The sequence below is a fragment of the Myotis yumanensis genome, unplaced genomic scaffold (assembly GCF_028538775.1).
Source record: "Myotis yumanensis isolate MYYU_CA2020_CCGP unplaced genomic scaffold, mMyoYum1.0.hap1 SCAF_3, whole genome shotgun sequence".
Lineage (NCBI taxonomy): Eukaryota > Metazoa > Chordata > Mammalia > Chiroptera > Vespertilionidae > Myotis > Myotis yumanensis.
In genome coordinates this window covers 191,840,985-191,855,054 of record NW_027223754.1, presented here as the reverse complement: position 1 = coordinate 191,855,054, position 14,070 = coordinate 191,840,985, and the positions used below count along the sequence as shown (strand labels likewise).

At 37.4% G+C, this 14,070-nt stretch overlaps 1 protein-coding gene across 1 annotated transcript in view; it reads right to left on the bottom strand.

Annotated features, from left to right (window-relative positions):
• The window catches only part of LOC139007352 (alpha-2-macroglobulin-like), a 43,008-nt gene that overhangs the window by 9,111 nt on the left and 19,827 nt on the right, over positions 1-14,070 (bottom strand). The window contains exons 17-28 of the mRNA XM_070410707.1: positions 13,877-13,991; positions 12,086-12,212; positions 10,870-11,098; positions 9,716-9,842; positions 9,238-9,359; positions 8,763-8,814; positions 4,832-4,915; positions 4,207-4,383; positions 3,798-3,885; positions 2,826-2,982; positions 2,477-2,551; positions 1,790-1,970 (exon numbers count right to left, since the gene is read on the bottom strand). Of these exons, the coding sequence (XP_070266808.1) occupies positions 1,790-1,970; positions 2,477-2,551; positions 2,826-2,982; positions 3,798-3,885; positions 4,207-4,383; positions 4,832-4,915; positions 8,763-8,814; positions 9,238-9,359; positions 9,716-9,842; positions 10,870-11,098; positions 12,086-12,212; positions 13,877-13,991 (1,534 nt within the window). The remainder of the gene's footprint in view (positions 1-1,789; positions 1,971-2,476; positions 2,552-2,825; positions 2,983-3,797; positions 3,886-4,206; positions 4,384-4,831; positions 4,916-8,762; positions 8,815-9,237; positions 9,360-9,715; positions 9,843-10,869; positions 11,099-12,085; positions 12,213-13,876; positions 13,992-14,070) is intronic.

The following is a 14,070-nucleotide window of genomic DNA, read 5'->3' as shown; positions in this document are numbered from 1 at the left end:
ATATTTTTTCATTTCTGATATTTTGCAAACCTTATCGGGGGTTTGTTAAATTTTCTATCAAGCCTGCCCTTAGAGGTTTCTTGTGAGGATCACGAATCACTTGAGATAATAGAATTCATACTCATTCAATGGGAAAAAAATACAGTAATCCTTAAACTACCAAAGATGGACAAGGATGTGCAATAATGGGAACTGATTTACACTGCTGTGGGAAGTGAACTGCTCTTTGGAGAGCAATTTGGCAATATCCAGCAAAGAGAAAGATGTGCTTAGCCTACTGTTCAGCAATTACACTTCTCAAAGAATAACTTAGAGAAATTCACACACATGCACAAGGAGACAGGTATGTATTCATTGCAGTATGGCTCGTTATAGCAACAAATAAGAAAGAAGAAAAGATCCATGAGGAGAGGCACTCCATATAGACCATGACCTTTTATGTATTGTAATATATTGTTCAGTAGTGCATATTAATGAACTAGAGCCCAGCTGGCGTGGCTCAGTGGTTGAGCGTTGACCTATGAACCAGGAGGTCACGGTTTGATTCTCGGTCAGGTTATATGCCCAGGCTGTGGGCTCGATCCCCAGTACTATGTGTCATATACTCTACCAGGAGGCAGCCGATCAATGATTGTTTCTCATTATTGATGTTTCTATCTCTCTCTCCCTCTCCCTTTCTCTCTGAAATCAATAAAACTAAAATAAAATAAAATTAATGAACTAGAATTACAGGCACTCATATAGAGGACTTCTATTAGCATAATGTTGGACTTAAGAAAAACAAAAGGTAAACAAATAAACAGCTAAGAAAATAAGATGCAGAAATAAAAGTATGATATTGCTCATCTAAAGATGAAAAGTGTAAAAATTTTCAATATTATTTAGGGATACATTTGCAATAAAAACATTAAGAAATCCACAGAAATTGTAATGAGAAGTTCAGGATAATGATGCCCTTTGGAGTGGGAATGGTATGCAGGGAATTTTTCCTACAATGGTGATATTTTATTTCTTAATCTTGAAAGGAAGTATAAATGTTTTTGCTAATTATTCTTTATGACTTCTTGTATGTCTGAAATAATTTGAAGAATTAACAATTAATGGCACTGTCAAGGGAGAAAGTTAAAATATGTTTTATGGAATATCTTATTATCATTTGCATTTTATTTTCTATTTCTTTGACCTCCCCCATATAGACCATTGTTTACAAAGAAGTATTATGTGACCATAAAAAGATATGTCAACATTATCAGTCTTGTGAAATGAGCATAGAATACCAGAAGTTGTTCACGTTGCTATTTCCTTCAGTCCTTTCTTATATTTCAGATGATATGATGCACCAGGTAAGGGTTGGGTATATATATTAAGAACTGATATCTTAATCATAGTAGCTCATACTTTTATAGCACTTACTATGTGTCATATACTCTACCAAGTGCTTTACATGGATTAAATGATTTAACTCTGACAACAACCCTATGAGGTAAATACTATTGTTATCACCATTTTACTGATGAGGGAACTGAAATACAGACAAGTGACTTGCTCCATGTTACATAAGTAATACATTTTGGAGGTGGTCTCCAGGGGCCATGCTTGTCACTATTACAGTATACTGCCTCTTCTTTTTTGATGTGTGAATTAATTAAGAAATCCTAGATTTTATGATATAGATAAAAAAAGAAGGAAGAAAGGGGTCACAGGAGGTAGGTGGAGGGGATTTTTGCAATTTAGTAGTATTTGATACAGAGAATGTGGGATGGGGGAAAGATTTCAGGTACGCACTCACCTTCCTTCACTGCTTCCTCATTAAGTGACGTGAGTACTTCATTCTTCTTTTCCTGGTTACCTGCCAGAGCAAAAGCATAGGCCAACAGTGCCTTGGTGTAGACATGGCTTCCATGGCGTCCTTCCTTTGCTGACTTCCAGGCTGACTCCAGGCAGAACATGGCATTACGGACAACAGGGTGCTGTGAAGGGATGACAAGAAGGGAACTGAGCTGTGTGAACAGGGAGGCTAGCGTTCCCAGGTAAATGCAGACTGTAGAACAGAAGTGAAAAACAATTTCAAATGCATTTGTCTATCTATCCTCATTCTTATGGATAGAGAGAATAGTATTTTTTATCTGTTATTCTCATATTTATAAGGCAGAAACATAGGCCATATCTTATAACTTTCAAATTCATTGTGTGTGTGTGTGTGTGTGTGTTTGTGTGTGTGTGTGTGTGTGTGTGTGTGTGTGTGTGTGAGTTGGGGAGGGGGATGGTTAGGGAATAAATAGCCCAGGAGCATCACTGGGAAAGTGTAAATCTTTCTTAATGGAGTGACCAAATTCTCTGTTGAGCTGGGAAGCATTGAATTGCATAGAAAGAAAGCTGACACTTGGCTTTTAGTAGGGTGATAGTTCACACAGCAAGTCAGTAGTTTCATGGCATCCAGACTCAAGCTTCAGCAGGGGAAGGAGGTGGTACCTACAGTGATGGGAAGAGGAATCTCCAGAAGGGCAATGGTGATATAGGCAGAGAGGGTCTCTTCATCTTCTACTCCACCCTGTAAATATGCACAAGACAGATCTGAGTAATTTAACTTCTGATAAGACTCTTAGCTCTCTGTTTTCTACTGTCATGAAATTTATCCTTTTCCATATTCATCCCAATGGGGCAACATATCATAATCAACCTAAATGCTATCCCCTCTTTCTTGCTACTATTCAGGTTTTATTTTCTTCTGATACCTTCCCTAAGGAATTCCTAGGTTATTACCCCCTCTTCTCATCCTTGATTTGCCTCATCATGGGCAAGTCAAAGGTGTGAGGACACTTCACCTTAATGGCATTGTTGAGCAGTGACCCAGAACTTCTGAAACAGCCATTGTCCTTCTGTTTTTGGGAGAGCCAGGTGAGGGCTTGATTAATGTGTGCTTCATCGATGAAGATGTAACGTCGAGCCTGAGCAAAAGTCTTCAGTACAAAGGCGGTGAGCCTGAGGGGGGAGGAAGGGATGATGATATTTATGTTGTTACATAAATGGTTTTACAACCACTTTGCAGCAATAGGCTTCATAGGACACTTTTTACATTGATATAAGTCATGTAACAGGAATTCCCATGTATGTAGAGCTCCCATCTCCTTTGGACTGCTAGCTCTAATTAATTTGCTGGGTCTTATTTTTCCTTGCTGGCCCACATCCTCTTTGCTACAGAGAGTCTAAGTACTTCTAATGTTACTCTAAAAAAATGTATTTGAATAAGGTTTTAAATCTTTCTTTTCCTTAGAGATTTCCTTTGGTAGATGGCAGAATCTTCTCATATACAACTCTTACATGCAATAACAACCTCTAAGAATGCTTTGCTTTATAGATTGAAAAACTGTTTCATATCATAGGTCCTTTTCATTTCTTTCTTTCTATTGGTGAATTTATTCTCAGTCAAGTTGAGTATGATCTAAAAAAAACATAAAATAATCTGAAGTGAACGTGAGATTATATAATAAGTTCACTGGCCATATTATAAAAATGCTCATGGTTATGGGAATAGTTTTTAGAAAAAACAAACTATTTTAGAAAGAAGACCTTGATGAATTATTAACAGAACGTATGGGGGTGGGGTTCAAGTGTAGCATACATGTATTTGAATCTCAGCTTTTCTGTTTGTTACCTTGCTAATCTTGGTGTATTTATCTAGTAGAATCAAGTATAGGCTTAATAATACATATTTGATAAGGTTACTGTGATTATAATTATGATAATGTATGTAAATGAGCTGGCACAAAAATAGCTCAAAAAACTCCTTTTCTTACCAGGTATTGCCTGTGCTCCTGCCATATGTCTCCCCAAACGTACTATAGGAGCCATCAGAGTGCTTGTAGTTCAGCTGTCGCTGGTAACCTGGAGCGGAAGGTTTATGAAACAGTATGAAAGATTGTACATGCTGTAGCCAGAGAATTATCAAAATGCTTTGGCCTTGTGATATTTTAAAAAATTTGCTGTCATATGTTAGAAGGTTCTCAGTCCAAAACATTTTATTGGAGTTTGGACCCTGGATGGTTACCATGAAATTAACTTTCATAGTATTCTTATCATAAGAACTATCATAGTATGATAAGTGAATGTATCATAGTATTGATAAGTAACTCAAGCCTATTGGGAAACCCAATCTATGGTTGAAGTAATACTGTGAAGTTTTCACTCACTCATTCAGTCACTCACCAGTATTGAGGAAGCCAATGGCCTTGGACTTGACCTCTGGAGTCAGTTGCTGTGTTTCATTTAGATAATTCAGAACATAGATATTAGGAGTGAAGAGGACCATATTCTGTTCTCCACAGCCATAGGGCATTTGTAGGAGATTTTGTGTGTTTCTCATGGCAGAGGCTAATATGTCTCCTAAAGAATGGGAGAGATAGGAAGTCATAAAGCTTATCAATTATAACTTATCAGAACCATAAATAAATTCTTAGCTGGGGTAAAGAAATGAAGATTTTTAGGAAAGGTAAATTTTCCAGGGATAGAAGTATGATTGGAATCAATAAACAAGCCTAAAAAAGGAGAGAAGAAAGAAGTTTAAATTACAATTGTTATTTTGAGAAAGTATTTATGGAAAAAAATGTAGTAGAAACTGTCAATATCTATAATAAGAGTGTAATATACTAATTAGACAAGACATCCTTCCAGACGACCTTCCGGATGAAGCTGGGGCTGTGAGGGAAGCCTGGGTCTCAGGTGGCAGAGGGAAGCCCATGCCAGTAGCCGGGGAAAGGAAGGCCTATTCTTGCACGAATTTTGTGCATCGGACCTCTAGTACTAGAATAATCTACTTGGGCTGGAGACTTACCCAAAACTGAGAAGGAGGCTCGGGCAGAGTCTTCTACCACATTTGGCGGCAGCTTCAGAGATACTTGATCAGGCACCTCAGCACCTAGAGAAAGAAACAAGTCAGCCATAATGAAAACTATTTCTGCTATATATCCTCCTGAAGAGCTCTAAGACCAAGAAGTCAGAACTATACCTTACCTAAACTTCTGAAAAGCTGTCTCTCTTTTACTATTCCAGTTTTTTATAAGTGGTCCTCCCCCAACCACTTTTTCTATTTATGTATAAAGTTGCTTTGTAAAAGAAGCCTACACATTTACTAGTGCCCCTGATATCATCATCCTATGGCTGATACAAGATGGTTATCACAAAATAATATATTTAATGTCCACCCCAACCTCCTTACTCAACAGTGATGACAGAGAAAACACACAAAACCCCCTGATGTATACATAAACAAAATAAAAATATCAAAAATTTCCTAAATTCTATAATAATGCTCTGTCTTAACTTTCATCAAATTTCACCAAATATGAAAATAGTATTTTTATGGAAGTCCTAGACATAGGGGTGGGGCAAAGATGAACAAAATTTGACTCATTGAAAATAAATGAGATAATTGCTGCTGATGAGCACACATTTGCTGCCATTGTAATGTTGGTGAATTACATGAAGATGAAAAAAAGTGAAGTGTATTTATCTTAATGCTACATTTCTTCCTTGTAAAATTAATAAAATTTTTTGTCAAAAGGTACAAGGTTTCAGTTATTCAAGATGCATAAGTTCTAGAGGTCTACCATTCAGCATAGTGCCTGTAGTTAACAATACTGTATTGTATACATAAACATTTGCTAATAGGATAGATCTTATTTTAAATGTTCTTATCATCTATATGTATAAAAGCCCAGTGACCAAACGGCAGAATGACCAGAACGACCGATTGACCAGTTGCTATGATGTGCACTGACCACTAGGGGGCAGACACTCAATGCAGGAGCTGTCCCCTGATGGTCAGTGTGCTCCCACAGTGGGAGTGCTGCTTGGCTGACTGGAATGAGCGGCTGCTCCTGCAGTGGGAGCAGCCACTAACAGGTCCAGGGTGAGGCTGAGTCTTTGCAGCTATCAAATACTTGAGACAATCCAGACTTTGGCCTGACCCCAGCTGATGCAGGCTCTCTGAGGTGTGTTCTAGAAAGAGTGTGAGGAGCTGGCATGGGTGGTTGGCAAGAGGGGACATGACTGTGGATCCCCAGGGGAGGCTGTCCTGATGGCTGAAGATCCTGGGGCATGGCTGCCCTGAACATCCCCAATGGTGTCACCGACCGGGCATCACACATCAAGGACATTTACTGAGTGGCTTTGGGGTGCAAAGCTCTCCACCAGGTGCCTCCAGGACACAGAACCTTTACCCAAGATATTACTCCAAAATATCAGCTCAGACTAATTTCCTCATTCACTCATTCAGCAGCTGCTCAGAGGCTGGGTCCACAGCCACTTGGCTGACCCGGATGAGTGGGCTGAACCCCACAGGCCACGCCCCTACCAGTGCACAAATCCATGCACCAGGCCTCTAGTGCAAAATAATAGAGTGGGAGGAAACTTTTTGAGATGATGGTTAGGTTTATGGTAAAGGTTGTGGTATATAGTTATATCTTCAAACTCATCAAGAAGTCTACATTATGTATGTTTTTAATTATATTAGTTATCTAATTAAATTTAAATTCAATCATGTAGTTAAGTATATAATGTAGTTTTGTATTTAATACATATAGTTATCTTAATTATGCATACATTATTTGTATGTTAAAAAACTATTACTTAAAAAAAAGAAAACATCTGTAAGGAAACAGACATAAGTAAACTAAAAAGACAAACTACCAACCAAAATAAAATAAAATATTTGTAGCTCTAGCCAGTTTGGCTCAGTCGATAGAGCGTTGGTCTGTGGACTGAAGGGTCTCAGGTTTGACACCAGTCAAGGGCACATGCCCGGGTTGTTGGCTCTATTCCCAGTAGGGGGCATGAAGGAGGCAGCCAATCAATGATTCCCTCTCATCATTGATGTTTCTCTCTCTCGCTCCCTCTCCCTCTCTGACATCGATAAAGAAATATATTTAAAAAAAACAAAAAACCAAACGTAGTTATTAAAAAAAGAAAAATATTTGTAACTTATTTAATAGATAAGTTTCAGTGTCCTACAGTTGAATCAGAAAAAGGACTAACTACTACAACAGTTAAGAATAGTCAAGGATATAAATGCAATTCGTAAACATGTACAAATAAGCTCATCCTCACTTGTGATTAGAGAAATATAAGTTAAAACAACCAAATTATTGGTTAAATTAAAAACTTTTATGGTAATAGGTGATCGTGATCATTGTGGGGAATGTAAATTGGTGGAAATATTAACTTGAATTTAAGTAAAAATTATTTTGTTAAAACTAAGAATATACTTACTGCCTTCTAATCAAGAATTTCACATTTTAATATCTACTTTGTATGTACACAGGGTGCCTACATTTGTGTATGTATGTACAGATGGGGCAAAAGTAAGTTTACAGTTATGAAAACGTGGAACACAATTTATTCTGTATTATTATTGATCAACTATTGAATTATTTCCCATAGGATCAACTATAAATGTACTTTTGCCCCATCCTGTATGTATGCATGCATATATTTATTTATCCATGCATGTATTTATTTATTCCTTTATTCTGATGAATAATTGGAAAAACAATTTGAGAATGACTATAAAAACCAAGCAGAACTGTGATATATTATAGTATAAGATTAAAGGGAACTTAAAAGAATTACCTAGATTTATAATTTAACATGGATAAATTTTGAAGACAAATTGCTGAGTAAAAGTAAACAAGCAAAAGAATGAAACTTATGCTGTATAAATACACAAACAAATTCGTCTACACATATTATTTCTAAACATACACGGATGATCATTGAAGTATTGAGAAAGGATGTAAGGGGGTGACATTAGCCTTAATATGAAGTTGTGTTTTTTTTTTAAAAAGAGAATGCATTTTTGTATTACACAGGTAATTAAAGTTAGTTATAATAAAACTAACTGATGATTAGCTCTAGATAGATATATAAGAGTTAAATTAAAATGAACACAGAATTGGAGGAGAAACCATGATAAAAGGATTTGGTGATAACACTAAATTCATTTTAATGTATAAATAAGGCTAAACAACCAAGCAATTATATTTTTAGTACACATCTTATATATTTGAAGTCTTGACAATATAAAAATCATAATGGACAGAAATTAGTAGGAAGACAGAGAAAGGCAAGGGACATATATGTGATGTTGATTTGACATCACTTTGAGGTAAGAACACATTGTGTTGATTTATTTCCTAGTGTACTAAATTTTATACATGTTTTTGAGGACAATTCTCCACCAAGATAAAGTTACGTCTTTTACTGTAAGTCCCTGCCAAATGACTGGCAGAGCCTTAGGTACAGGATTGGCATCATACAAATACTGACGTAACAGTAATGGTACAGGCTATGACAACTTCTTCAGGAAATAGCACGGTCCCATTATCAAATGCTATTGGGCTGCCTGAGTTTAGCTACTCATATATTGTATTACTAAATATTCAGGAAAATATACCCTTGGCAATATTCTGATTCCACCCACGTTCTACCTTTAGCTACATCACACATTGGTCAGAAAGACATTTTAGTGGTTGCCCAGCTGCTGTAAGAGAAAAAGACCCAAAATGCATGAGCTATGGATATTCTCCTGATCAAATTACTTGACCTCTCTAAGACCGTATTTATCATTTGTCAGATGGGTTGAATGGCTCTTTGGGTCTTACTTAACTAATAGGGTGCATGTAGAAATAATATATAAAATTCTTCGAGCTTCAAATGTTATACAAACTTTAGTTAATGTCATTTTAATTATTAAGGCTGATTCTTACCTGATGGGCAAAGCAGGGAGTTGAATGTTGCTTCCTTCTCTATTCCTTCAGGCTTTATATGGAAAGAAAGGAAAATTAGAGGAGAGAATGAACTGACTTTCAGGACACTTGTATTGATAGGGCAACCACAAATTTCTTGATAGTAAAGAGAAGAACTAGAATTGATTTTTCAAGTGTAGTATATAAATAAATTCTATAAGCAAAAACAATATGAAGGAGACAAATTGTTAGATGAGAAAGTGAGGGGAAAATGTGAAAATAAATTGAGAGAGATGGAAAGACAGGTATATATATATATATATATATATATAAAACATATCTATATATAGATATGTCAATACCTATAAAAGAATATTATGAAATATCTCATACCATATATTACGTAGCCCTTCTTACCTAAGAGTTATAATCTCAACTGTATTCGGCATTGTTTTCATTGACACATTGTTACCTATAAATGGGCAGGCTTACTCACTTCAACCAAAAGGGGCTTGATGATTGTGTCTTTCTTTCCATATTGAGGGACCACAGGCACCTCAGTCCCACACAGTTCTTGAGACTCCAGTGCCTCTGCGTTCACGGTGAAATTCACAGTCCCTGAAAGAAGAGCCAGTAGAGATGAGCACGACCCCCCCTTTCTTCCATCCTCTAAACCCGGAGATTTAGAAATGTTCCGTACCCGCCCCCGCTTTTTTGTTGTGTTTTAAAAACATAGGAGCAGGAATAGAAGCAGCACAAGCTAGAGAATAATGATACTGAGCATCTGAGGTGGAAATGGAGGTGGGGGAGTTAAAAATATCCTTCTAGACCTTCTAGAATAAAAGACAAAGAAAAAAATCCTACCATCTGGGGAAGGGGTGTCTTTGCCTGAGGGAAGTAGAACTAGATATAAGAATCCCACTGACATACAATCTTTGAGTAGGATTGAGTAGTTTTAGGAATCTGTCCGTCACCTAATGACTTTGGAGTTACTGCCCAGGACACGGTTTGTCGTCCATTCCCACAGATGCAAGGAGAGTCTTGTTCCTTCTCCCCTGGGACAGCCAGGAATGCAGGAGAGGCTTCTAGGTGCACCCTGACCTGAAATCACATGTGAGACAGAGACGAGATCAGAGGAAGAAGGGGACCAAAGAAGAATGGGGTGAAATAAAGCATTTTGGAGAGTGGTTAGATTTCAGGTTGCCAAATATTGAAGACCTTATAGGTAGAATTGAACTTGAAATATTAGTATTTTGGTATAACCTGCTCTTTCATGGGACCAGAGGTGAGGAAAAGTCATGATGACATGTGCCGGTGGGAGCTCTATTTTTTTGGCCTGAAATCTTGACCATCCTCTCAGCTTTCCCAGCAGAGTACACGATATTGATAAACAGTTATGATTTCAGTGGATATAAGATGCTCACAAATAATTTTTAATTAATGTCACATGAAAAGTTAAATATATGGGAATATAGAGATTGAAACCTTGAAGAATCTAAGACATGTAAATGACGCCTATTGATTTTTGATGTCCATATCAGAAATCTTCATACGACACAAACTTCCTAACCTTAGAAGATTGTGATGAGTTAGAAACTTGAGACAACATGGATGGACTTTCCGAATAGGATGCTAAGTGAAATGTCAGTCACAAAAAGCTAAGAACCATATAATCTCACACATATGTGCAACATAAAATTGAAAATCAAGACACAGACAATAGTATGGTAGTTACCAGAGGTAAGAGAGTGGGGGTAGTAAAGGGAGCCAAATATATGGTGATGGAAGATGATTTGACTTTGGATGGTGGGCACACAATGCAATATACAGATCATGTATCTTAGAAATGTACACTTGAAATCTATGAAATATTGTTAACCAATGTCACCCCAGTAAATGTAATTTAAAAATATTAGAAAGGAAAAAAAAGGGACTCAGAAACTTGTTTTAAGTTGCAATCTGGTATTTGCAGATATCAGCAACTATAGTTATGAATATGCATATGAATATCTAATAGTACTCTTCTTCTGATAAGCACATTTTCCACACGGGAGTTTGATCGTATTCCTAGAAATGCAATTTTAATTTAATTAACCTTGTGTTCAATTTAGGAAAGCGAGGTCCTTACCCGGATGCAATTGGGAAGGTAGTTTAGGACAGTAGCCTTGAGTGTGAAGGCCTCTCCACGGATCACAGAGTAGGGCATTGTGAGTTCCACAAAGAAAGGCTGGAAGGCTTGGAGAGTGGTGGGAAGAGAGAGGCCAATTCCAGTGTCATCGGACAGGCAGAAGGCCCCTGCCTTCCACTCAGTGATGGTGTCAGGGACTCTTACTCCTACTTCAGCCACGCCTGATGAGCTGGGGAGGATGGCAATGTGAAGAACAGAAAGTAAGCAGTTAAATAAATCCTTTCTAGGTACCCCTATAAATGATTCTATTGTCATGATTAGGATGCACTCCGAAGAAATACTAATAATGAAGAGTATAAGCAAGGCTTAAAAATAGAGTCATATAACTCCTTTTCTTTTAAATCTGATCATTTTAAAGTCTAGTCTATATTAGAATCTCCTATAGACATATAGCTGCAGTATAATCTATTATAGACAATTCTATATAATCCTATATAATTGAAGCATAATATGCAAATAGACTGAACGGCCGAACAGAGAAACGACCATCTGGAGGACTACCCAGGACCATGATATGACACCCATTTGCACCAGGCCAGCCAAGGTGGGTGTGATGCGATTGGTCGGGGCTCGGCCATTGCCCAATGATCACCCAGCAGAGGGAGGCCCAGGTCACTGACCAGCAGGATGTGGTTGGTGGGCGGGGCCTCTCTCTGTGAGGGAAGCACAGGTCCTGGGTGTCAGAGGGAAGCCCGTGCCAGCAGTCAGGGGAGAGAAGGCCTTCTCTTGCACAAATTTCGTGCATCAGGCCTCTAGTATAGTTATAAACTAAATATGTAATTTGAGATTGTTCTTAAATTTTGATCTCTAAAATATTGTTCCACTTGAGGGCAAGTTTATAATTTTCAATTCTACCACTATTGGGTATAGTTTGCCTTACAGATTCTGTTCTTAATTCAAGAATGCTGACCAATAAAGGGCCTCTCTAAAGTGTTAATCCATGCAGTGCTTGGTTTTATTTAATCTTCATGCCTGTTTTTTGGACATTTTTGAATTAAATTTGTGCAAAATTTCTTAGCTCTGATGCAATTTATTAGTGAGGTGTCATAGCAGCAGTAGTTATGTCCAATTTCTCCTAAAAACAGCAATGTGTCCAAAATTGAAAATTATGAGGACTATCTACTGTTGTATCTTATATATAAAGCAAGTTACTTACTCTACTACCACCAAGTCCCAGATCCACGTCTCAGGAAAGTATTTTCTCACGGTCTCTGTGACAGGCTCTGGGACAGGCCCTGAAGCACCTACTAAATTAAGACTGCTGCCTCTCATTGACATTCTTTCTATGGTGGGTGAGGGAGGAGACAAAAACAATAAATATAAAGATCAAGCTTATAAGAAACTGTGATAAGTGCTATAAGAGAAATAAACATGGTGATGAAATAGGAACCAGCAGAAGACACTTGGGTGTTAAGGAAAAGCTTCTTTGAGAAGGTAATGTTTTAGCTGAATTCTTAACTTTTGAAATAAGCTAGGAGTGAGGTGGGGGAAGAGAATCACAAACAGAGAATATAGAGACAGAGGCAGAAAGAGCCTAGGATTGTCGGTGGGGCACAAAGGAGTCCTCTGTGGCTCCTGCACATTGTGCAAGTGAAGATTTCTATGACATGGGGGCGGGAGGAGGGAGGAATCAAAATTTCCATTTGGTATGTTTCTCTGTGGGAGAAAAGAGAAATCATTCCAGACATCACAGCAGGGGCTTTGTGGAACAGTTCATGGGAGTGAAAGGATAAAGGATTACAAAAAGAGTACCTGGGTTGCAGATTAGATCCCGGCCCTGGTGGGGAGACATGCGGGAAGCAACCGATCTATGTGTCTCTCTCACATTTCTTTCTCTCTCCCCTTCCACCCTCTCTAAAAATCAATGAAAAAAATATTTTCACTCCCCGGTGAGGATTAAAGAAAAAAAAGCTCTTTATTTCCTTATGATTCAAAAAATCAGAGTTAGGATCTCTTATCCTGTGTACTATAACTTCAAAGCACACAGGAAAAAATTTGTGCATATATATATACTTGTACATACATACCTATAAATCTGATAAAAGATTATAGAATATAATTTATAAATAATAATACAAATATACAATAATTTAAATTTAAATTCCAGATAGACAATTCATCATTGAATTTTTTCTTTAAAAATATTTTTATTAATTTCAGAGAAGAAGGGAGAGGGAGAGAAAGAGAAAGATCAGTGATGAGAGAGAATCATTGATTGGCTGCCTCCTACATGCCTCCTACTGGGGATCGAGCCCCCAATCTGGGCATGTGCCCTTGACTGGATTCAAACCTGGAACCTTTCAGTCTACAGGCCGATGCTCTATCCACTGAGCCAAACCAACTAGGCCGAATTTTTTTCTTGATATTTGACAAACTCTTTGGTTTGTACTCAACCTGTATTCAACCATGATTTGACAATCAGACTAGAAGCAAATGCTTCATTACTATCTGACTCATCAAAGAAATAGCCCATATCATTGACAAATGGGTGATTTCAACAAGAATATACCCTGATGTTATTGGGACATTAAGGAATTTGTTCACTTGATTGGCGAGAATGTAGCCTGACTTATGAACATTTCTGTTTCTGTTTACACTGATCCTATGCCTGAAAACTTTCTCTTTCTTTTTGAACGCCACATATTTTTATGTTCTAGATACAAATTCTTTATGACTGGCTTTTCTGATTCCTCAATCAGAATCCATCCCTTCTTTTATTCTGCACATATTCCCCTGTCTTTCAACACTTTTCACAATCTGCCATGTGATCTCTTCAGCTTTGCATATGTGGGGGCTTGATGCAATCAGAATTTTGGGGGTCGTATTGCTATGTACCCTCGATATATCTGAATCACAAGTGTTTTTTTGGTTAATTTTAATAATTTCTTTTATTTGGTTCAATATATTAGGCAATTTATTATTATTATTATTATTATTATTATTTTACCTGAATAATCGTATAGTCTTGCAGCACCTGGGCTTGCAAAGGGTTGGGGATGATAGTATGAACACACTCTGGGTTTATGAATCTTTGAGTTGGTGAACACCTTTAAACCCATATCCTGTGAAGAAAATTATCACCTAATTAGTACATAAATAGTATAAAATATATAGGCACATACTCTTAAAAATTGAAATTAA